At 37.6% G+C, this 25,007-nt stretch overlaps 1 protein-coding gene across 1 annotated transcript in view; it reads right to left on the bottom strand.

Moving 5' to 3' along the window:
• LOC126484896 (dynein axonemal heavy chain 10) overlaps positions 1–25,007 on the bottom strand; it is a 1,141,797-nt gene that overhangs the window by 725,528 nt on the left and 391,262 nt on the right. Inside the window, exon 23 of the mRNA XM_050108495.1 lies at positions 9,730–9,983. Within this exon, the coding sequence (XP_049964452.1) occupies positions 9,730–9,983 (254 nt within the window). The remainder of the gene's footprint in view (positions 1–9,729; positions 9,984–25,007) is intronic.

Genomic DNA, 25,007 nt, shown 5'->3' with positions numbered 1-25,007 from the left:
AAGAGGTGAATAGCTTAAATGAATCAACATAGTTGCTTTCAAATTAGTGTCTCACTGGATTTGTATGTGAATATCTATTTGTGTGTGTCTGATTTGAATGAGAGACACATCCTTGATTAAAACTAATTCTGTTTTGTCAATTCTGTAGAAAGAAGCAGTTTATATGAATTGTTTCTCTGTACTGAGGTACTCTTAAAATTATTTTGTATCTTAAGGTCTATCTTCATGAAGGTGTTTACGAAACTCAATATGTAAATTCCTCAATGGCTTTACTGAAAAATCATCTAACTCCTCCTTAAAACATTTTTGTAATAACTTAGAAAAGTTCCAGCCTTCATAATGATAAAATTAATTCTGATATTGTACATTTTTTCCGCATTTGAGAATTAATCCAGTATAACTTGTTGGCAACTGTTATTGGGGCAGTCAAACAGCACTTCAAATGTAAGGGATGATGAAAGATGAACTCTTAATAGGCAAATCAGTTCATAGGAAAAAGTAAAATGTTTTATTGGTCCCACTTAAATAAAGTATCTTATGCATTTACCATCAGATTCCAGGCACGAAACTTTTCATGTAATAAACAAGATTTTCCAAGTACACAAATATTTAATTTCTCAGGTTCTGAAATGTTTAATGCACAGCTCAGATTTTAATTTACAAGAAATGATGGTGACTACTTAACATGATGCCAGAAGCATAATAATTTTGAAAATCCACTGTTGTAAACATTAGTTTCTTAATAATCCATCTTTCAAATATCTATGTTCTGTCCAACTTATTGTTTACAGTCAGACATTCACATACTATAAACATTATTGTTTTCCAATGTGGTATAGAGTGTTAGTTTTTTACTTTGGAGAATCAGTCTCAATTTCACTCAGCTCCTTTCCTTGAATTACTGATATAATTTTGATTTTTAAACTCAAATGTGAATTAGTCATTCTAAAAAGGAAACTGAATTTAAGTGGGGGTAACTGCATAGCTTTCGCAGATGATGTTACAATACATTCATAAAATGGGAATTAAGCAGTTACTCAAATAAATCACTAGGAAAGAATAATCAATAGACAAGGTTTCAGAATTTCAGATGAGAAAAAGCTAAAAAAAACCATTAATTAATGGCAAATGCACTAAAACACATAGAAACATTATATGTAAAATTGAATGAATTCATAAATTTATGTAGGTCTGAAACAGATGTTAAGAGTCAGTAAAATGGAAAGAGCATATGGTTTAACTAAAAACATTTACAACGAGAAATGCAACTCCAGAACTACTGCAACCTACATCCATTTGAAACTGCTTAATGAATTCACATCTCAGTGTCCCTCTACAGTTTATAATGCCCATATGTCCCTCTAATACTAACTTAATAGTTCCTTGATGTCTCAAAATGTGTCCTATCAAACAATCCCTTCTTTTACTCAAGTTAGCCACAAATTTCTTTTCTGCCCAGTTCTATTCAGTACTTCATTAGCTAAATGATCTTTCCAACTAATTTTCAGCATTTTTTGTAGCACCACATTCCAAAGATTTCTATTCTCTTCTTGTCTGAACTGTTTACATCAATGTTTTACTTCTATATGAAGTTAACTACAGACAATATTATGAGAAAGAAAGTTGCTACCCACCATATAGTGGAGACGCTGAGTCGCAGATAGGCACAACAAAAAGACCCTCACAATTAAAGCTTTCAGCCATTAAGGCCTTCGTCAACAATACACACACACACACACACACACACACACACACACACATACACTCTCTCTCTCTCTCTCTCTCTCTCTCTCTCTCTCTCTCTGTCTCTCTCACACACACACACACACACACACACACACACACACACACACACACACAAACACAACTCACACACACATTGCGTGAGACTGCAGTTGTGTATTTGATTTGCATTTGCATTAAAGTGTGTGTGTGCGTGTGTGTGTGTGTGTGTGTGTGTGTGTGTGTGTGTGTGTGTGTGTGTGTGTAAGTCTATTGTTGATGAAGGCCTTAATGGCCCAGTGCTTTAATTGTGAGAGTCTTTTTGTTGTGCCTATCTGTGCCTCAGCAATTCTGCTCTATGATGAGTACTAACTTTCCATCTCATAATATTGTTACATTCCCTTATGAATTTTCCATTGTTTGATTTACACCAGAGACAAATACCTTATGAGAAAGCTTACTATATTCAGTGTTAACAAATTCGTTATCTTCAGAAATGGTTTGCTTTCTGTTGTCAGCCTACATTTTATATCCTCTCTACTTTGGCGATCATTTGTTATTTTACTGTCCAAATAGCAAAATTCATCCACTACTTTTAGTGTCTCTTTTCCTAATATAATTTCATGACTACTGCTAGATTTAATTCATGAAAATTTCACTACCCAGCACTGTTTTGCTTTTGTTGATGTTTATCTTATTTTCTCCTTTCAGGTTACTATCAATTCTCTTCAACTGCTCTTCCAAGTCCTTTGCTGTCTCTGACAGAGTTTAATTCCATCTCCAAATTTTTCTTTGGTTTCCTGCACTACTTTCTCAATCTGCAGATTGAATAACATCAGGACAGGCTACAAGTCTGTCTTACCCCCTTCTCAACAACTGCTTCCCTCATGCCATTCAACTCTCATACTGCCAGGTTTCTGTACAAATTGTATAACTTTTTACTGGCACACCCCCCCCCCCCCCCCCCCCCCCCCCAAAAAGTCACCATTTTACCTCCGCAACCTTCAGGATTTCAGAGAGTGATTCCGGTCAACATTGCCAAAAGGTTTATCTAAGTCTACGAATCTATAAATGTAGATTTGCATTTCTTTAACTATCTTCTAAGAAAAACTGCAGTGATTCATGTGTTCCTTCATTTCTACAGAACCCAAACACATATTCCTAGAAGTCACCTTCAACCAGTTTTTACGTTTTTCTTTACATAATTTGTGTCTGTATTTTGCAACCATGACTTGTCTGACTGATAGTTCAGTAACATTCACACCTGCCAGCACCCATGTTCTTTGGAATTGGAATCATTGCATACTTCTTGAAGTCTGAGGGTCTTCCCATGGTCTCATGCATCTTGCATGCAAAATTTTCTCATAGATGGCTCTCTCAAGGATATCAATAGTTCCAAAGGACATCAGTATTCTGAGAAATTGTCGCCTACTCCATGGACCTTGCTTCAAGTTATGTCTTTCAGTGCACTGTTAAATTCTTCTCACAATACTATGTTTTCCATTTTATTTTCATCACTTCCACTTCCCTTTGTATGACACTACATTCATTTCCCTTGTATAACCCCTTTATGTATTCCTCCCAACTTTTGGTTTTCTTTCTATGTTTAGCACTAGTTTTCCACTGAGCTCTTGATATTCATGCAGCTGCTGCTTCTTTTTTCTCCAATGATCTCTCTAATTTTCTTACAGCATGTATCTATCTTTGCCCTAGTTACACAAGCTTCTATAGACTCACATTTATCATCTAGTCGCTTCTGCTAAGCCACTTTGCACATTTTGTAAGTCTTATTTTTTAGACATATGTATTCTCTTTAGCCTGCTTCAATTGCTGCATTTTTATATTTATATTTTGATCATTTATAATGTAATTTAAAGGATGAAAAAAATCTGCTTTAATCCCAGCTTTATACACCTTCAAAGCACCCACTGAGCATATATCTGCCTCAGTTGTTCAACAGCTGCAAGCCAAAGTACAAAGACTTCCCTCCTGTTTTAAAGACACCAACCATTTCCTAGATCATCTGAAAACTGTGCTCCTCCCACCCCCACCACACACCTTCTATGAAGAATTATTAACCGAGTTTCAAAGCAACCACCAAATGTATGTCTATGTTAGTTGATTAACACCTGCAACACATAGTACAAAGACTTCCATCCTCTATTAAAGATACCAACCATTTCCTAGACTGTCTGAAATATCTGTCCCTCCCATTCCCACCACACACCTGCTTTGAATCTGTATAAACATGGCTTTAAAGCACTCACTGAACATATATCTATCGTCGTTGATCAACACTTTCAACCCTTGGCACAAAGACTTCCGTCCCATATTAAAGAAACCAACCATTACCTAGATCATCTGCAATCTGTGCCCATCTCACTCCCACCACATATCTTGCTTGTCACCACTGATGCCACCTCACTCTATACTAACAACCCCCCTGTATATGATCTATATGCTGTTGAACATTTCTTCAGCCAGTGCCCTGCTGTTTCCAAACCAATGACATCCTTCGTGCTCACCTTAATAAACTTTATGCTTTCCAACAACTACTTTTCCTTTGAGGACCAGACATACAAACATATCAGGGGCCCAGCCATGGGAACATGGATTGCTCCTTCCAACGAGCCCTTGGTCTGGTTTAAATACATTGATGATGTCTTTACTATGTTGATCCATGCTGATACTGACCTGTTAAAATTCTTGGAATCTCTTAATACATTCTCCCAATTCAATTTCACTTGGTCCTATTATGAATCCGATGCCACTTTCCTTGATATTTGTCTTATCCTCACTGAAGATCAACTACACACTTTGCTCACATTAAAACTATTAATGAACAACAGTACTTACATTTTGGCAGTTGCCATCCTTCCCATGTCAAATGTTCCCTCCCATACAGCCTCGACATTTTAGGTAAACATATCTATTCAGATGCCACATTATAAAAAGGGAGAAAGGGATAATGGAGACAATTTTAGATCTGTTTCTATGCCATTTGCTAAAGTTGTTGAAAAGGCTGTGTATGTAAGGATAATTGATTATTTAATATCACATAATTTGCTATGAAATGTAGAGTTCAGTTTTAGAAAATGTTTAGCAACTGAAAATGCTATATCTCTTTTGGCTGTGAGGTAATGGATGGATTAAACAAAAGGTTTCAAATGCTAGGCATATTTTTTGATTTAACTAAGACATTTAATTGTTTTGATCACAAAATTTTGCCCCAGAAGTTGGACCATTACAGAATGCGGGGAGCAGCTCACAATTGGTTAATCTCTTACTTTAAAAACAGACAGCAAAAGACCATTATTCACAGTGTTCAGAATGGCTGTGATGTCGGGTCTGTGTGGGGTATCATCAAATGGGGGGGGGGGGGGGGGGGGGGCGGGGGGGAAATATGCCCTCTGATATTATGGGTAACTCTAAAATATTTCTGTTTGCTGATGACACTAGCTTGTTAGTAAAGGATACTGTGTGCAACACTGGCTCGGTTTCAGATAGTACAGTTCATGACATAAGTTCATGGCTTGTAGAAAACAAACTAATGCTAAATCACAGCAATACTCAGTTTTTACAGTTTCTAACACACAATTCAACAAAACCCAATGTTTTAATTTCACAGAATGGCCATATGATTAGTGAAACTGGACAGTTCAAATTTCTAGGTGTTCAGATACACAGTAAGCTGTCATGGAAAGCCTACATACAGGATCTTGTTCAGAGACTTAATACTGTCATTTTTATTATTCAAATGGTATCTGAAGTAAGTGATCGTTCAACACAAAAATTAGTCTACTTTCCTTATTTTCATTCACTTAATATATCATATTATATTTTGGGGTAAATCTTCCCATTCTAAATGGATAGTTTTGGCTCATAAACAGGTGGTTCTGTTAGTAAGTGGAGTAAGTTTGTGAACCTCTTGTTGACCGCTGTTCACTAGTCTGGGTAATTTGACATTGCCCTCTGAATATATACATTCTTTAATGTTGTTTCTTGTTAACAATATCGGCTTATTCTAAAGAATAAGCAGCTTTCACTCAGTTAATACTTGGCAAAAATCCAAACTGTGTTTGGATCGGACTTCCTTAACTCTTGTGCAGAAAGGTGTGCAGTATACTGCTGCATCCATTTTCAATCAGCTGCAACAAGAATTCAAAAATCTTAGCAGTAATCCACACACTTTCAAATCAAAACTGAAGATTTTCCTCATGGGACACTCCTTCTATTCTGCTGAGGAGTTTCTTGAAAACTTATGCTGATTCTTATGTTAAATTGTTGGTTACCTTTACTTAAACTTATCGCTTTACTTTTTTGGGTTCATAAACATTTTATTTTAATCTGTTACTACTTTTATGTTGTAATTTTATATACTGATACATTCAATGACTTTGGAGATTTGCTCCTTAATTTAGTCCTATGGAACAAGACGTGTAAATAAATTTAAAAACAAAAAAATGCAGACTCCTTACAGCATGTACATCACCATTCTCACCTCAGCCTTCATTTGACATAATTACCCCACCAGCCTAGTTCAAAAGCAGATTTACCAGGCCATCACATGCAATCCTGACACTGCTGATCCCTCCAAAAACCAATTTAGGAGCACACCTCCTGTCACTCAGTATTATCCTGGTCTTGAAAATATTAATCAGTGACTTCAACAAGGCTATGTTGTCTTCCTAAAATCATGCCCTGAACTGAAGTCCATTCTGTTCAACATTTTGCCTACCATTCCTAGAACAGCTTTCCACTGCCCCCCAGTCTCCACAGTATCATTGTCAGACACTATGTTCCTTCTCGACCTGTCTCCCTATCCTAGGGCTCCCACCCCTCCGATCATCCCTGCTGAAAGACTTGCCCTACGCATCCTCCTACCACTATCTATATGAGCCCTGAGCCCTGTAATTGCCAAACATGTACTATCAAAGGGAGGGACACCTGTGAAATGATACATGTTGTATACCAGGTGTTGCATAAACAACGTTTGGCCTTTTACATTGGCATGACTACCACCAAGTTATCAGTTAGGATGAAGGAGCATAAGGCAGAGGCTGTACACCAGCAGTACATAATATCCTGTTGCAGTGCATGGTCTACCATGTGACAGTCATGACCTCAGTTTCACCATACATGCCATCTGTATTCTTCCTGCAAACACCAGATTCTCGGAACTCTCAGAACTTGTGCTACAACGTATCATTGATTCTTGCCTCACACCTTACCATAATTTACATTAATTTCTTCTGTTTCAGCACTTTTCACAGGAACTGTTCCTTTCCTTTTTTAGTTTTCTACACCTTTCAATTTCCTCTCCCTTGCCCTCCCCCCCCCCCCCCCCCCACACACACACCCCACACCCCCCATGACCAATCCCACCCACCTCTATCACATATATTGCACTTAGGTCTTCGTTTTTATTAACTTGTGAATGAGTTTTTGGGAGTAATCTGTCTTGTGTGCTACCCTATCTTCCATCATTAAGCTCTCAGGTTTTTAAGTCTCATCCAGTGCAGTCCCCAACAATCAGTCTTTTCTTTTGATCCCATTTGGTACGTCTTCCCTGACCCAGGTTTCTAGGCAACTTTTCCAAACTCTACCCCTTTTCTTCAACCCACCAGCCCTTTTCCTTCATCCCTCTTCCATCCTCTTCAACCTTTCTGCCAGATGAAGGAACCACTGCCTCCAAAATCTTGCAAACTTTTATACCTTTATATTTGTTTCTCCTGCCTCCACTTGGTGAGCAGATTTTTTATCTATCCAATTACATTATATTTTCATCAATTAGATACATTACCTTAAACATTATATAAGAACATATACTAGACTTTGTCTTTTACCTATTCAGCCTTCTATGGCCTTGTTTTTTTTCATATCTCAGTGCTAGCCATTCATCTTCCACTGTGTTCCTTTCTCCTATTTCATCCAATAATTGTGTGATGTTCCCTGTAGAACATTCAACAATCTTTGGTTTATCCAAGTTTCATATTCTACTTTTCTACAGCTTCTTCAATTTTAATCCACAGTTCATTACCAACAAATTATGGCCAGAGTCCACACCTGTACATGGAAATGTCTTACAGTTTAAAATCTGGTTTCAAAAATCTCTGTACTACCATTACATGATGCAGGTGAGGGAACAAGTGACATCTTCCAAATACAGGTATATCTATCTCTTGGAGACTTAGGTAAAAGATCTCTCCCATACAAGGAATCTCAATCACTTCAAATGGGTCCCATATCCATTCATATTTCTCTGAAGTATGGAAGTCATTATAGCATAGTGGTTTTAATTTATGCCTATCATTATGCTGAGGGGGGGGGGGGGGGGGACTTGAGGGACTGTCTGGGTCTGATGACAAGGCACCTAACTCCACGATGTCCTCATCATCAATCAAACATATCAGTATCATACTTGATGGTGCCCAGGACAGCTTTTGACAAAAAAAAATCATCCTTTTTCCAAATCCATTTATGCTTTGAGGATGAAGGGAATAGGGGAAGTTCAGAAGTACTCTGTTTTTGTGGTGTCTTGCCTATACTCAATGTTAATGCTTTGCAGTTCTTTTGTGTTGTGGTTGCCTTGGTTGCAGTATCTTTGCCCTGTTTGCTTCTGCACATACAAGTCAAGATACAGGTGGTTGGTTCTATCCTTCTGGGTGTTGTTTGCCTTGGAACATCCACTTAAGTCTTACGCTTCTTCACTAAGAGAGTATTGGAGGTGGCAACAATGGGGGGATTCACTGACTTATATACACTCTTGGCTTCTGCATAAGGAATCTACTTTGTAACTTTTATTTTTTTTTAATTTTTCATTCTTCAGTGAATATTGGGAATTTCGTGCTCCAGCTGATGCTGATAGCTGAATACAGGCAGTCATTGCCAGATTTGTGGAGTTCTCACATTCCCACAGTCTGATTCATCTCCAGGCTTCATGTTCTGTAGTCAAATTGCTGGCATAAGTAACATGTCATAGGGTTACGTACGTAGGGTCTAACCTGAATCCAGAGAAATCTTCAACACTGCTTCACTACTGCACTGCACAATGGCTGCTGATGTATACCTGGAGCTTACGGTTAGAGAGTACTGGCAGTGAGACCTGAGTTTCCCCTGGCATATACAGTGTTCAGATAGCTTACAGGAATGCTGCTGGGTGATGTCATCAACAACACCTATATTTCCACAGGAGCACATCCTGCCATTGTCAAGGCATAACTGCAGCAAGTAAGTGCTGTGCAAAGGAATTTAAAACCTTGGGTTTCAGAGAACTGGAAAGATAAGATACACACACACACACACACACTGTAAATACTAGCACCATCCAAAGTTATCAGTAGATAGGAATGAAGGAGGACACCAAAAAAGTTCAAAGAAGAACAGCTCATTTTGTATCATTGCAACATAAGGGAGAGAGTGCCATGGATACGATACACAAATTGGGATGGGATTCATTGAAAGAAAGGCATTTTTCACTGTGGCACGACCTTCTCATGAAATTTCAGTCACTGACTTTCTCCTCTGAGTGTCAAAGTATTTTATTGGCACCCACCCACACAAGGAGGATTGATCATCACAAGAAAATAAGATAAATCAGGACTCATATGGAAAGTTTAAACATTAATTTTTCCCACACAGTATTTGAGAGTGGAACGATAGAGAAGTAGTTTAAAGGTGGTTCAATGAACCCTCTGCCAGGCACTTATTAATTGTGAATTGCAGGGTAATCATGTAAAAGTAGATAAATGATGTACACAGCATTGTTACTGAACGCAGAGTACCAGCTGAGTAAATCTACAAATCCCAGTCACTAGCTGCATTACTTCTTTGTTTAATACCTTCTTCACAAATATAAGAATTAATGTGTTACATTCACATGTTTATCATCTTTGTTACTGTTAAGTTGGTGCTTAAGTTTTCCAAATACTGTAAATCATATGTCAAATACTAGGTATATGATCAGATTTATAATAGTTTAAGAATTCTCCAAGTCATTTTACTCACATTGAACTGTGTCATCTTCTTGAGCAGAGCACTACGAATAGTCTGAAGTTGTGTTGATATTACCGACAAGACAGAAATATTTATTCGGTTGAATTCATCAAAGCATCCCCAGGCACCACTCTGAGAGAGACCTGCTAATATAGTGCCCACTGCTTTGAAATCCATACCTTCACCACAGTTTGTGACTATGCACAAGAGCCCAAGTGCTTTTGCCAAGTCCTTAGTTGTTTCAGTTTTTCCTGTCCCTGCAGGACCTATAAAGAAAAACACAAATTATTCAACTAAACCTTATTACAAATAAATCAAATTTACAAATTAAACATCACTATGGTACCCAAGTTTCATGGATAGCAGGAGTCGTGTGGGTGTTCAGTTAATTAATATTAACATTATATGAAAGTCTTCTATGCTTACAGTAAATAAAAACTAAAAATTCACTGTGGAGAACAATGAGCCAATGAAGTACTGCACAGTATGGACATGTGAAACACATTCAACAGACACAAATGCTACATTTTACCCAACATGAAAAACTTGATGCACAAGACACTGTAAGTCCATATGAAAACAGCATAGAAATGTGATATCAAATTGAGAGCAAATGACTGTCTGCCTGACTGCAGCCTGGTATCAGTGTACTTATTGTCACCATCATTGTCAGCAACAACAAGGATAATGGGAGACAAAATCTGTGGAGAGCCTCAAAAGCACTGTGCTTGATGCTTTGCATTTCTTTATTTTCGTAAGTGGTCTTCGTTGCTTTACAGGCACAATCATCTGATACCAAAAAACCAAACAACAATCTAGGCATTTGTATTAGGATTATGGAGAAGTTCAGGACTAAATAAATTTGATCATTGCATTCTGGATTGGTTTGAATCAAACGGTCTCTCTCAATGTCAAGAAGCCACTGATTATACTGTTTTGCACAGTATGAAAAATACAAGATTATTTATGTAATCACAAAGTAATATCAAGAGCAAATTCTTCTTGATTCCATGGAATAAATATTGATAGTACACTCAATTACAGGACAGATACTGGAACTCTGTAGAAGACTGGACTCTGTAGCATTTATTATTTGAATGGTAAAACTCATTTGTGAAACAGAGGCAATTTTAGAGACATATTACACTTATTTATGTTAAAACAAGATTAGCAGAATCATATATTGGGGTTATAACATCCAGCAAAGAGAGTTATTATTATTCAGAAGAGGGTCAGCAATTTCATGAACAGAGTTCATCTCAACAGTTGGGAATCTCACCAAGTCATGTCAGAACTTCTATCAGGGATATCCTTAACTGGGGAAAAATGAAAAATTATACAGATTCAATGGCATTTTGTGAGAATGATACATAAGATAAACTTAATTTACACAGAGAGACAGAAACCTCAGCATGGTAACAAAGGAGTATATTAGTCTAGTGTCAAGACATACAATGTCCCATCAGCTCATATCAAATCTGTTAGTGGCATCATATAACATTCCATAAGTTAAAAAGTATCAGTAATGATCTGCATACTACAACATAAAAGTTATGAGCATTGAATGTAATAAAAAAGCACTTGTATGTATTATTGTGTAATGAAATGTTTATTACCATTATAATATTGTGTAGGTAGCAGTGATCCAATGTACCAGCATTTGTAACACGATGTAACGAATTTACATACTGTTCAGTAAAAGTCTACATGTCCATAGTAGGTTTTTGAAGATAGGTAGTACTACATATCTACTCATTGATAACACAATTCCCGTAAGTTACCTGTCGGTGATTTGTAGGTGTGGAGCTGGTGACTCAGTAGTATCCTAGTTGTTTTCCATCAGGTTCAGATCAGGTGAATTTGGTGGTCAAGACATCAAAATAAGTCTACTATCATGCTCCTCAAACTACTGGAAAGGTAAACTGCTGCAGGGTCCAATACTAAACAATGTATGCTGAACTGTGTGCTCCTAAACACTTGCTCCTGCACCAGCATTGTACTCTGATATCAGAACCACCATAGATAACATACTATTCTGTTTTATAGAACATCCAAACCTCTGACCTCCATGTTCTGTGATGAGGAATCGACTTCCAACACCTGTTTGTCTGCTCATAGCTTCATTGTCCTTCAACCACTTTCCACAGATGCTCATGACAGTAGTACATGAACAACTGACCAGCTTTGTCTTTTCCAAAATGCTCATTTCAGTCTCCAGACCACAGCAATCTGCCCTTTGTCAAAGCTGCATATTTCTGAAAATTTCCACATTTGTAGCCTGTATTGTTGCTAGAATGACTCCCCATTCATCTCTACTTTGGTTATATACTTTCCTTATCATGTCACATCCCTGCAACATCACCACACGGCACTCAGTCTCATGGTGGGCACTGGTCATAATTTTTTAGCACATCAGTGTATGACACATTCCACATATAAGTTATATGCTTGCAGCTGGAACCACAACACACAAAATAAATTTTAAAAAATATTTCTGGCATGTTTCAGTTTCATGTCACACAAGGACTATGTTTTTTTAGCCATCAAAACTTTCTTTCTCTGTGTTCTGTGTTGTAATTTATTAGCATATTTGGTACTATGATTCCATCATTCTTTTCATGAGTTCCTTACATGTTTTCCATCATATCTACTCCCAGTGATTTAATATGGTTCATTACTGCCTGATGGTATATTTTTTCACATTATGTTATATGGTACTGGAATTCATAAAGTAATCTCACCATTTGTGCTGTCAGCTCCTTTATCTGCTGATGATTTGTTAACATGCAACATTTACATATAATGAGCAATTTAATCACAGCTGTTGTCCTGTAGAATGCATGCAGTGCTTCTCATTTGATGCTTCCACACCAGACCTGGAGACAGATGAACCCCCCCCCCCCCCAATCTCCCCCCCCCCCTCCCCCCTTCTGCTAGGCTACTGGTCCCTATCACCTTCCTAAGAGCCAAGCATTTTTCAAAAGATTTAGAAAACCCAAATCCATCTGATTTCTTCTATGATTGGTTCCCAGTGTGAGGTCGCTATATATGAAAGACACTGGTTGTTCCCAAAAATAGGAAGATTGGAAGGAGGAGGGGGACGGGGGGAACCATGGACAAAATGACATATTTTTTCTTCCACTTACCAGGAACAGTTCAACTCAACTCTGTCAATTGAATTAATTCAGTCACAAAGTCCTCAGAAAATGACAGTGATTCATTTTGGTTTTGGGACTTACTAGGATTTAGAGGTATAACTATTTTCCAACACCAGTATTAGTACTACATATAAACCACTCATCTTCAATCAACAATGCAACAGCTGATCATCAGTTGTTCTTGGGAAGTAATATTTGACAATTAAGTTCAGTATTTTGCTTCTCATTTTGCTGTTCCCTATTGCCATTCCCCTGTAAACACATAGTATCTGAGAAATAGTATTTAACTTTTCATCACTGAAAGTCTTAATCTGCAACAAAATGTATTTGAATTTGAGAGAGGTCTTGTAATATGAAAGTGTAGGTGGCAAGGCAAGATAAAGAGATGGAGAGCAAAGTAACAGAATATGAAAATAGTGTCAAGGAAGGCTTTCTTAAGTGCAAGCAGTGGTTTTTGCATGTTAAATACAGGGTACAATGGAGATGGATTTTTTTATGGGTAAAAAGAGTAGAGGAGGAGGAGGAGGAGGAGGAGGAGGAGGAGGAGACAAAGGAAGATCACTCAGTGTAGTGATGGATCATGATTCACAGGCCTCTGAACCTAAATAAAGTGGGAAACAAAGCTAAGTAAGAAGCTGATTGGGTGATAATTGTGAGCAAGAAATGGGATGCCAACAAGGCAAGAGAGAGTAATGACTGAGACCACGGACACTGCTCGAATGAAGGGTGCGTTAGAGGGACAGTCTCCATCTGCACAATACAGAAGCTGCTGGACAGAGAGGACACATGTGTAATGATTTGTACAATACCCATTTCTAACATTCAGGTTGTAATGAGCAGGATGAACAGCCACTGGGTGATCAAAATCACCTCCGCTATAGCCATTTGGACAATGAATAGTTAGCTGGTTGTCATGTTCACAAAGAAAGACATGAAAGTATGTACTGCCTGGATACTTGTGGAGGAGGATGTTTTTGGAAGTGAAAGAATTGACAAGATTGCTGAAAATCTTATTCATGATGTTTGTAACAGAAAATATGTAGGAATGGTAGCTGTTGAAATTAAGTTACTCACACATGAGCTTAATGAACACAAAAGTGCCAAGGCGGCCATCAGATAAGGGAGTACAAACTTCAGAAAACTCAGTATTGTATTTATGACAAGATCTATCAAATTTATTTTCATTTAAGAGAATGATTTGAATTATATCATAAAATTAAGAATTTCAACCATATAATAAGACCACACAGCAAAGATATCACCAATTAACTTGAAGCAGATCAAAGGCTGGAAATTCTTGAAAATATTAGAAAGTTCACTCTAGGCAGTCCATGCAACTGAACACATAAAGAGACATAATAGGTTCTCAGGGCCGGTCTCAACATGTGTTTGTAAGTGAAACTTACTGCAGCAAAATAACTGACTGATATTATGAATTTTATCTAGATATTAAAACAGTCTATGACTCATGTTCCAAGCAGTTTCTGAGAAAGAACAACGAAAGGAACATTGGTGATGGGACATAATGTTTGAACAATCATTATGTCTGAATTATTGGTTTTAAATAATTTTGTGCCATTGTTACCACAAGCCATACACGTCTTCTAGCTAAAAGATATCCATGAGAAATTCCACTGGAGAGCTATATTGCTTTGGAGCTTTGTAATGCTCTATTGTCACTATTAATTTTTACTACACTCCATTTAATGCTTCTGACAACAGTTTAGACAAAGTCATTGCTATGTGAAAATTTATGTCTTGTTGTTAATTGCTTGAAAGACAATCACTTCTCAAACTGTGTAAATACCCATTTCTAACATTCAAGTTGTAATGAGCAGGATGAAAAGCCACTGGGTGATCAAAATCACCTTCGCTATAGCCATTTGCCACTTGCAATTTCCTTCTTGTGCTGTGGTGTAAAACATGAACTTTAAATATTTGATAACTTAAAACTCATGTAAAGAATGCAAATCCCTTAATTATTGGTTAATGAGGGTAGCGTTCAGTTACAGGTGAATACTAAATGCCAAAAAATTTGATTAAATCAGCTAAAATTCAATGCCAAAGCTGTTTTGGAGACACTGATTGGATGAGTGTCTCCGTCAATTCTATATTTCCATTTTACCCCGAAGGCACGTCAAGATCAGTTCTTTAATATCAGTCTAAATTTTGAGTCTACATACTGACAATCTAATCATCCATCTAAATTTTGGAATTCCTTGGCGTCCTTCATGTATTCTTGTTATAATACTCTTTTCCAGTGACCCAACCAAAATATGAATCACTGATTTCATGAAAAAACATCTAGTATTAAAATTGTGCTAGCTACTTTCCATAATCTTACAAATTCCTGCCTAACTTCTTTTTTTCTGGTCAACCTTCAGTTTAGTAATTTTTAAAACACCCTGTAAGCTTTCTACTGGTAAATTGTTACAAGAATTTAATTTCTGGAATCTACTCATTTAATTATTAGAGGAGCCAACATCCATCGGTTGTATTTATTTTTTAATAGCCATCATCATGTGTCCTAACCAATATGACTACAGTTGAAGTCATTATTATTGGTATGAATTACTGCAATACAAAGTCCCATATTCAGGATATGAATGCAGGGGAGCAAATCAGGAACCCTGCACCACTGCTGAAGGCAGGGTCCTAGTGGAGGAGGTTTGCTGTTGCTTTTCTCCAATGATACAAAATGTATATCTGTGTCGCGTGCATGACTGTGCTGAGGGTTATGGACAACACAGTGTTGGGTTTGTGTAGTTAGGGATGAAGGGAAGGAATAGGGTGAAACATGGTGCCAGCACATGGCCTACTCCTCGCAATTAGCACCAAGGGTATCGCCAACCTCAATGTCTCTTCCATTTCATGAGACACTGTGGACAGGTTTGGAAATAAATCTAGGTCATTGGCACAAGTACCAGTGATCAGGAACTTCACATCACCACCTCTCCTCTACTTTCCAGCTGAATATTGGAAGTGAAAATTTCATCCACAAACAGGATTCGAACTGGCTTACCTCTGAGTCAAGCACCACTGCATTACATTATGTCAGCAACCTCGGCTATGGAGGTGGGAAACTATTGAATAATTACAGTTCCAGTAATGTTCCTTAACACTTCTGGAATTTATTCTGAAACTGGCTGTTAGCTGCAGTTGTGCTTGCATATCAGTAGTTTTGTTACAGTGAGTGATGGTGAATAAGTACGCTATCATACGTGCAATAACATTAGCTGCCCTCATGTGTCTGCCTATTCAGGTGACTATAGCCCATAAAGTGCACCCTGCTCTCCCCTCTCCAAAGCTGTCCTAATGCATATTGTGTTGGCATGAGCACCATTGCTGCCAGGCAGTGTGTACAGTGGGGCATGAACAGGAGTGTGCATGTATGCATTATGCTATTGACATATCTATACATTATATGATGTGCACATTATGCAACAATACTTCTACTCTATATGAAGTATGGATTAAAACACTGAAGACTGTATAAGCATTTGATTCATAAGTTTGAATTGTATCAAGTAGCACATATCAATAAAAGCATTTTCACAAATATGGTAAAGATCAAAAGTCAAAGAGTAGAGCTTTTTCAAAGAGTAAATATTTTTCCCTAATGTATATAATATTCTTCAAATCAATTAGTATCTTGTACTATACACTTTCTAAAGTAGCTGATGTTCTTATTCAGAATTCAAGCTATCTCCACATAAAATTTCAGTGAAATAGATTCATGGGTTGGTCATGAAAATGTAACAGACATAGTTACTTTCACATTTATAATATTAATATGGATAAAACTTTCAATTACAATATCTTTTTTTCTCTGTAATGCAGTTTTTAAGAAATGAAGTCTATCAGTGTGTGATGAAGCAAGCTGGGATATGTTTACTTCCCCTCTTGTTTTGCCATCTGCCTACTTAAATTCGTTTTTTTTTTTTTTTTTTTTTTTTTTCGAACTAATACCAGTAACATACGTGAATCTAATCTCGATTTTATGTATGTAAATGATTTTCTAATTTATTTTGACTATTCCTAGTTAGTATTGTTTGTTATAGGGTGAAATCAGTAATTGTTTAGTAACTTAAATTCTACTGTTGATGTATAAACAAATGTAAATTCTGTAATAATTGAAAACATTTGGAAGAAGAAATACTAGTAATCTTAAAGCATCTATTTGGCTCTCTTCGAAAACATGTAGGCAAAGACAGCCCTTAATTAACTCCAAAGTAATTAACAGTTTTGTCAAAAGTATTGTTTGCATAATGAGATTTGTTAATTTAACGATTTAAAGAAATAATTCGGCTTAACCCTTGCTGTAGAAGAAACTGCTAAAAAAACAGTTTTTAAATGTATCCAGTTAATTTAATGAGTTAAGTTTTAAATGTAATTTCTGTAAATTTAACTTTGAACAATGTGTACAAGGTGGAATCCAAAATTTTTGGGACTGGTGCTGCCATCTGGAAAGTAGGAGTAGTAGATCTTTGCACCACTAAGTGGTAAGAGCTGCATATCTGATGAGTAAGTGTGTGGAGTGGCATTCAGTTGGGGCGAGGTGTTGTGTGTCCACAGTGATTTCCGTAATACTCTGTGTTTGATATGTGGAGATTTTACTATAGATCAGCGAACACAACAGCATGTGTGTATCAAATTCGGTGTGAATCTTGTGAAAATTGCTACAGATACCCTTGTAATGATTCAACAAGTGTTTGGGGGACAGAGCATGAGCTGTGTGCATGTGTTTGAGTGCCGGCTTAGTTCCGGGCCAGCCGTACAGGTGTTGAAGATGATGCTCACACTGGAAGGCCCGTTGGCCACACAACACAAGACATTTTCTTCGATACCAAGGGAATTGTGCATGAAGCATTTGTCCCACCCAACCAAACAGTGAATTCTGTGTACTACTGTGATGTTTTGCAATGGCTCCATGAAAATGTGTGGTGATGACGGCCCGAACTTGGGCGTCAAGGGAACTGGCTGCTGCATCACAACAAAACGCCCTGTCACATGTCCTTGCTCACCAGGACCTTTTTGGCAAAAGACAACATGGCGGTTGTACCCCACCCACCGTACTTGCCAGATTTGGCACCTTGTGACTTCACGCTATTCCAAAAACTGAAACTCAAGTTGAAAGACCGTCGGTTCAACACTCTAGAGAGGATTCAAGAAGCATTGCTGGTGTTGATAAAAACCCTCAAAGAACAGGACTTCCAGAAAACGTATGATCAGTGGCAGAAGCACTGGGACTGGTGTGTATGTGCAGATGAAAACTACTTCGAGGGTGATAGTGACCATTAGTCCAAAGGTAAGGTTTTCAAGAGATGGCAGCACCAGTCCCAAAAATTTTGAATAACGCCTCATAGTTTCAGTATCTATTATTGTGAAGAAATATAAGGGCCTGGTTTTTTGTACCGAGTCAGTCAGTCCACAGCCAAGTTTCAGATGAGGAACCTGTCTTGGCTATAATGACAACAATGCATCAAGTTAACAGTGTAATAAGTGTTACACTGTTAGGCAGTGTGTTAAAAACAGTCACAGCATCTGCTCCATATGTACCTTTCTATTCTTCAAGAACTTTGAACATTGTGGTTACGTTTTTACTACTCGTAGATGTTCAACAGGAAACTATTGTAGCAGTATCTATTAATGAGGCTTATCGAAAGTTAAACAATAGTCAGTGGCCATATATAACTGTGTATTATTGGGAGGCTTAAACAGTGAAAGTAAACAACTGTGAAATGCAACTGTGCACCTGTTGGCTACATTATTTACAATAGTCGGTGTCCAAATTACAAAACCCATTTTTCAGCCAGTGTAGCAACACATTACATCGACACGGAGGACAGTCAATGAAGAAACAAAGTAGGCAAACCCTACATATGGTGCCCCAGGTGAGGAATATTGCATGTGGGCACAATAAACTAGAATTCATAAACTGTGACAGTGAAGTGCGAACTCGAGCAGTTAACTGGGATTTAAATGGAAGAGATCCTACAGCCAATCAGCGCTGGGGTTTCAAGCCCACAGTAGGATAGCAGCCAATCAGTGAGCAGGTTCTAAGGAAGCAGCCATTGAGTACAGGAGCAGCAAGCAGGTGGACAGCTGACTGAGATAAACAAGACACCTCGCCGAGAGAATTACAACTTGCTGCAACCGTGCACATCCGAGATGACAATGACAGCAGAGCAGCAGCAGACGAGTGATTAAAAACAAGGTAATTCACTGCAAAAGCTGTTTTGTATTAAGTGATACATAATGAGTGACCTTGTGGCGGCAGCACCGTCCAACGCACGAAGGGCTGAACTACGGCACTGCCGACACAAGTAGGGGCAGCTGTACCGTTATGCGGAATTTCGGCAACCGTGCGTCGCACACCGGACCGCACGGGAACAAAGCTGCCATCAGTGCGAGCTAGTCGACGCGACGCGACACACGTCTCCCCAGTTCTTCCGCCGCGGACCACGTGCGTCGAGTCAACGTGACTCCGCCGTAAATGCGTACGCGCGGTCGTAAACGCAGTCGCCGTTAAATTGTCTTTCGCTTCTTCGCGGACGTTACGGCGCCTCCGGTCGCGCCAAGAGCAGAACATTCTGTGACGCTGCCTTTTGTCTCGCTCGGTCCACGCGGTCGCGCCACGGCTCGTCACTGGAGTGTACACCCTCCGGGATCGGTGACCGAGCCGTGCCGCCAGTGCAACGCGCCTATGTAGACGGACATTAGCGAAGTATATTATTTGTCATTTATTGTAACGGCAGGAAAAATAAATGTGTCCTGTCCAGAAACCGCTTTAGTCATTTATTGCCACAAAGCCTCTCCCATGAGCATAGTGCGTGGGCGCGGCGATAAATGCCGGTTCACTGCACATGAGCGACTGTAAGCGGAGATACAACACGTTCCCGCTTCAACCTTAACGAACAAGACAGTGTGACTGAGAATAAAGCTGAAGAGATTAAGTTGTTGAGTGAAAAGATGGCGACAAGTGTAGTGATGCATAGTGAATGAGTGAATTAAAGTTACTGTTCTGTTGTAAAAAAGGAATCCTGTGAAAACTGTAAAAGTGAAATCGAAAAACTAAATGAACGCATTTCAAGTTAAAAAAAATTGTAGATGTTCTAAGATGTGAGATTTCACATATAACTAATGAAAACTGTGAGCTGAAGAAGTTGCACCATATTCTAAATGATAAAACAATTAAGCCACAAAACGGGAACCTGGTGGGTTATGCGAAGTGGAAAGGAAGCGATAGACAGGCATCAAAGGCAACAAATGAAATTATAATTGCAGATAAAAGCGGGTATAGTGTTCTGTCGAATAGTAGTGATGCCTGCAATAAGGATAAGCAAAACGCTAGTGAAGTGCTACAAGACAGTGAAACAACGTCCGAGTGGATAAAAGTGTCGCTCAGAGGTAATCCCTTGTCCACTAAAACAATAACAAACTCCGTAACATCTGTCACATTTTGTGATAAAAACAAATACGACGTTCTGCAACAAAGTGAAAATACAAATAAACAAAAACTGATGTGTGTGACAAAGAAGAAAGAATCAAAAGTCGACGTCTTTGGAGATGGTCATGCCAAAGGAATTTATCAAGAACTGCAAGTAAATAGTAAATCAACGACAGTCACAGGCATGGTTAAACCAGGTGCTGGATTCAAAGAAGTGACGAAAAACATCGTAAAATATAACTATGACAAGCAGGACGGTGTGGTAATTTGTGCTGGAGCTAAAGACATTTGTATTGTATTGTATTGTATTTTTATTGATCCAGGCAATCATAGTATTGTACAGCTGTACATATGATATTGGATAGGTCAAGAGAGCTATTTACAGTAATTTTTACAAATTGATGTTTACATTATTTTGTAGCAAGGAAATTATCTATCTTCAACAAAACAGTTAATACAAATCAAAGAGATGTAAGGTTTTACATATGATATTGGATAGGTCAAGGGAACATATTTGCAGGTAATATTTAATAAATTGATTTTACATTATTTTGCAATGAGGAAGTTAGCTATCTTTAACAAAACAGTAAATGCAAATGTTGTATGGTAAAATACAAACAGCCAATACAAATGTAATAGTAAAGTAGTCCAGTGTATTTCATAGACATGCACAGTATATAATTTTCAGACCTAATTGAACATTTATCATATTTTTTACATTTTTAACCCCTTTCAAAAAATTGATCAACTGCATAAAAGCAATGGTCCAAGAGATATTTTTTTAACTTATGTGTGAAGGCTCTTGGGTTCTTTGTTGCTTTGATTTCATTGGGTAAATTATTATACATATTTATCCCAACATTTAAAACACTTTTTTGGTAGCAGGTAGTTCTGGACTGAATCATATGTAGGTCAGATTGCTGCCTTGTTGCATAGTTATGAATATCTTCATTGAATTTTAGTGTGCAGTCATTGTTTAACAGGTATGACTTGACAAATGAGACGATATTATAAATGTAAGCAGAGGGCAGTGTCATAATGCCATTTGTTTTGAAATGTTGTCTGCATGATTCGTTATGTCTTAGATTACGTATTATGTGTATTGCCATTTTTTGCATTTTGAAAATATATCTACCTCCAGGTGAGTTCCCCCAAAATATGATTCCATACTGTAATGTAGAATGGAAGTAAGCATAATATACATGTATGAGATCAGATTTTGTGACTGATTTTTTGAGTATCCTTAAAATGTAACACACAGTTGAGAGCTTTTTTGAGATATAATTTGTGTGTGTCTCCCACTTAAGATTTTCTGCAAGCCATATGCCAAGAAACTTGACAGAGTCCACACACATAAGCTCTTGGTTATTTAGAATCACATCAGGCATTTCTTGTTTTTGGGATGAGAGTCTGAAGTTGATGTACGTTGTTTTCTGTATGTTTATAATCAGTTTATTCTCGTTGAACCATTTGCTGAGTGACGACATAAGCGGTTTAATTTTTTGGTTGTGGTCCTCTGTATCAGTACCCATTATTAGAATACTTGTGTCATTGGCAAATAGTGTGGTATGTCCTGTAGCAAGCTTTGTGCTTATATCATCAATGTATAGCAGAAACAGTATGGGTCCCAGGATTGAGCCTTGTGGCACACCATATCTAATAGGCATTGTGTAAGAGGAGTGGACAGTAGATTGATGGGTAGTTGTATTCTTTTTTTCAAAATTAATTTCAACTTTTTGAAATCTGTTTGACAGGTAAGATTTTAACCATTTGTTTGCAATTCCTCTTATACCTTTATTTGCTAACTTCTTAAGGAGTATGGTATGGTCAATTACATCAAACGCTTTGGATAAATCTAAAACGATACCAGTAGTGATTTCCTTATTATCCAGTGCTTTTAAGATTTCGTTGAGATACTCATAAATAGCTGTGGTAGTTGTCTTTTGCTTTCTAAAACCATGCTGGTGTTTTGTCAATAAGGATAGTTTATTAGTAAAGTCTTCCAATCTGGCGTAAAATAATTTTTCAAATATTTTTGAGAATGAGCTGAGTTGTGCTATGGGCCGGTAATTGGCTACATCATTTTTAGAGCCCTTTTTGTGAAGTGGGGTAATTTTAGAAGTCTTTAGTAGGTCAGGGAAAACTCCATTTGTAAAGGATGCATTTATTATGTGGGTTAGGGGTTCTACAATGGATTCTCCACATTTTTTTACAATTAAATCAGGAATATTGTCACTACCACTCGAGTACTTATTCTTTAGTCCTTTTATAACTGTAAGTACTTCAGGATTGGAGACTTTGTGAAGAAACATTGATGCCTGTACCGGTACGGTTTCTATTAGTGTTTGGTGTAGAGTATTTGGCCTGTGGCAGTTGTTCTTTATCAGGTTTTCTGCTATTTTACTAAAATAGTCATTAAAACCATTTACTATTTTTTGGGGATCTGATGCGACTTCATCATTTAGATTTATTTTTAATGTTTTGTTTGTAACATGCTGCTTACTGTTTGTTTCATTTTTTACAACTGTCCACAAGCCTTTCATTTTATTGTTAGATTCCTTTATAAATTTATCATTGTATAATTTTTTTGCTTGTTGGATAACTTTCCTATAGACTGCAAAATAGGTCTTACAATATGACCTAAACTGATCATCGACGTCATGGTGTTTCATGTGATTTTTTAAGGCTGGAAATCCTTATCCCTTTTGTTACCCATGAGTTTGTGTGTTTGTTTCCTATTTTCCTGGATTTCAGTGGAAATGCAGTATTGAAGTGGTGGAGAAATGTTTCATGGAAGGAATTAAATATGTAGTTTACATCATTTTCTTTATAGACCTCTGCCCAGTTTTCAGCCCTTAACAGATAGTTAAAAAGTTATATTATCATCATTAAATTGCCTTTGCATTTTAGTTATTGTGGGATATTGTCCTATGTAATTTAAATTCGCTGTTAGTATTTGGGCTTCATGGTCACTGTAACCTGTGCTGTTGATTCGATTGAGTGGTGCAGTTTGTCTGTGTTTATGAAAATCTGATCTAGAGCTGTTTTTGAATTTTTTGTGATCCTGGTCGGTGTGTTTACAGTTGGGGATAGGTTGAATGAATTTGTAATATTCAACAATTCGTCTTTGTTTTTTCCAGGTGTGAGGAAGTCAATATTAAAGTCTCCACTTATTAATAGATTTTTGTTTAGTGAGTGAATTTTTGTGAGTAGTGCTTCGAGGGAGTGTTTGAAGGTTTGGATGTTCCCATCAGGGGCTCTATATACATTCAGTATCAATAGGTTATAGTCTGTTAAGATAATTAAGGAGAATTCAAAGTCTGTTTCTATTTGCATATTATTGTACTTTGTGAGGCTTTTGTATCTTAAATATTTTTTGACATAGATTGCTGTACCACCTCCCTTACTTTTGTTCCGACAAGAATAACCAGCTAGAGTAAATTCGCCAAGTGGGTTTTTTTAAATTTTTTCTTCTGTTAACCAGTGTTCAGTAATACAGAGAACATCTAAGTGTGGCTTTGCTTTTAGGAAGAGATCTATTTCTAGTAACTTATTAAACATTGACTGCACATTATGGTGTAATATTTTAAAGGATAATAGTGACTGTTTTCCAATGGAATGATTTTTGACACCACTCACCGGATTTTCATGTAGTTTTGGTTCATGAAAATTTTGCTCTGCACCTGTTTTCCTTTGGTTTGCTGCTAGCAGGGAGCTACTGGTGTTCTTGCCCATAAAAAATCCTGGCTGTGGACTGGAGGTCTGCGTTTTCGTGTTGAAGATCTTGTCACAGTTTCCAGTGGTACTGATTTGGAGTGTGGCTGCACATTTTTTGCTGTTTCCACTTGGATGTCGTGGGCTGACTGATTTGTGGCACTTGACGAGATATTTGCATAGGATGTTGTTGGTGACTTAGTGCTGACTGTGGATACCTTCTTCTTTTCTAAAACTGTTTCTGGTGTTTTCCTTGATGACCCTGACTGCATATTCACTTTTGTTGTTGTTACTTATGGCTCTTCAGCTCCTGGTGTTGCTGTTGGTTCAGCTGCAGTATTGCTCATTCTTCTGAGATTGTCCACCAAATTAGCTTCATTGGACCACAAATATGTTTGACGTCCTGGTGTAACACGTTTTATGGCACTTCTTGTTACCAGTGGACTTTTGATGGCATTCAGCAGATTAACACACAGTTTCTTTTTTCCATTTTTATGGAAGTGAAGCCCATGCCTGGTGAAGTCTTTCTGTTGGAAGAAGCTATTTACATCCAAAACTCTGATGTGTTCACTGTAAGATGCCTTCTGCATCAAGTAACTGTTCATTTGGTAGATTTTGCAGTTTTCATTTGGCATGTCATATCTATACGGTATTGTGCATAGAATTAGTTGTGTGTGCCTAGTTTTTGCAATCGTTTCATCTAGTGATGTCATAAAACAACGTTTTGATCCATTAATATCGTTTGCATCAGCTAAGACGACAACATAATCATTTTGTCCTAGACTAGACGTTTTGTTTTGTATATTGCATGTTGTTTCTTTGAATATAGAATTTGGCTTTATCAAAGATGTAAATTTATAGCTGGTTGTTGAAATTTCGTTCAGTACCTCTGCACAGTTCCTGACTATCTGAAAACAATGCTATGAAAATGTATAAACAGCTCTTGAGTGTTTTGCTAGTACTGTCAA

Source organism: Schistocerca serialis, chromosome 6, assembly GCF_023864345.2.
Source record: "Schistocerca serialis cubense isolate TAMUIC-IGC-003099 chromosome 6, iqSchSeri2.2, whole genome shotgun sequence".
NCBI lineage: Eukaryota > Metazoa > Arthropoda > Insecta > Orthoptera > Acrididae > Schistocerca > Schistocerca serialis.
Note: the sequence above shows the minus strand (reverse complement) of the source record. Positions and strands in the feature narration are given on the sequence as shown.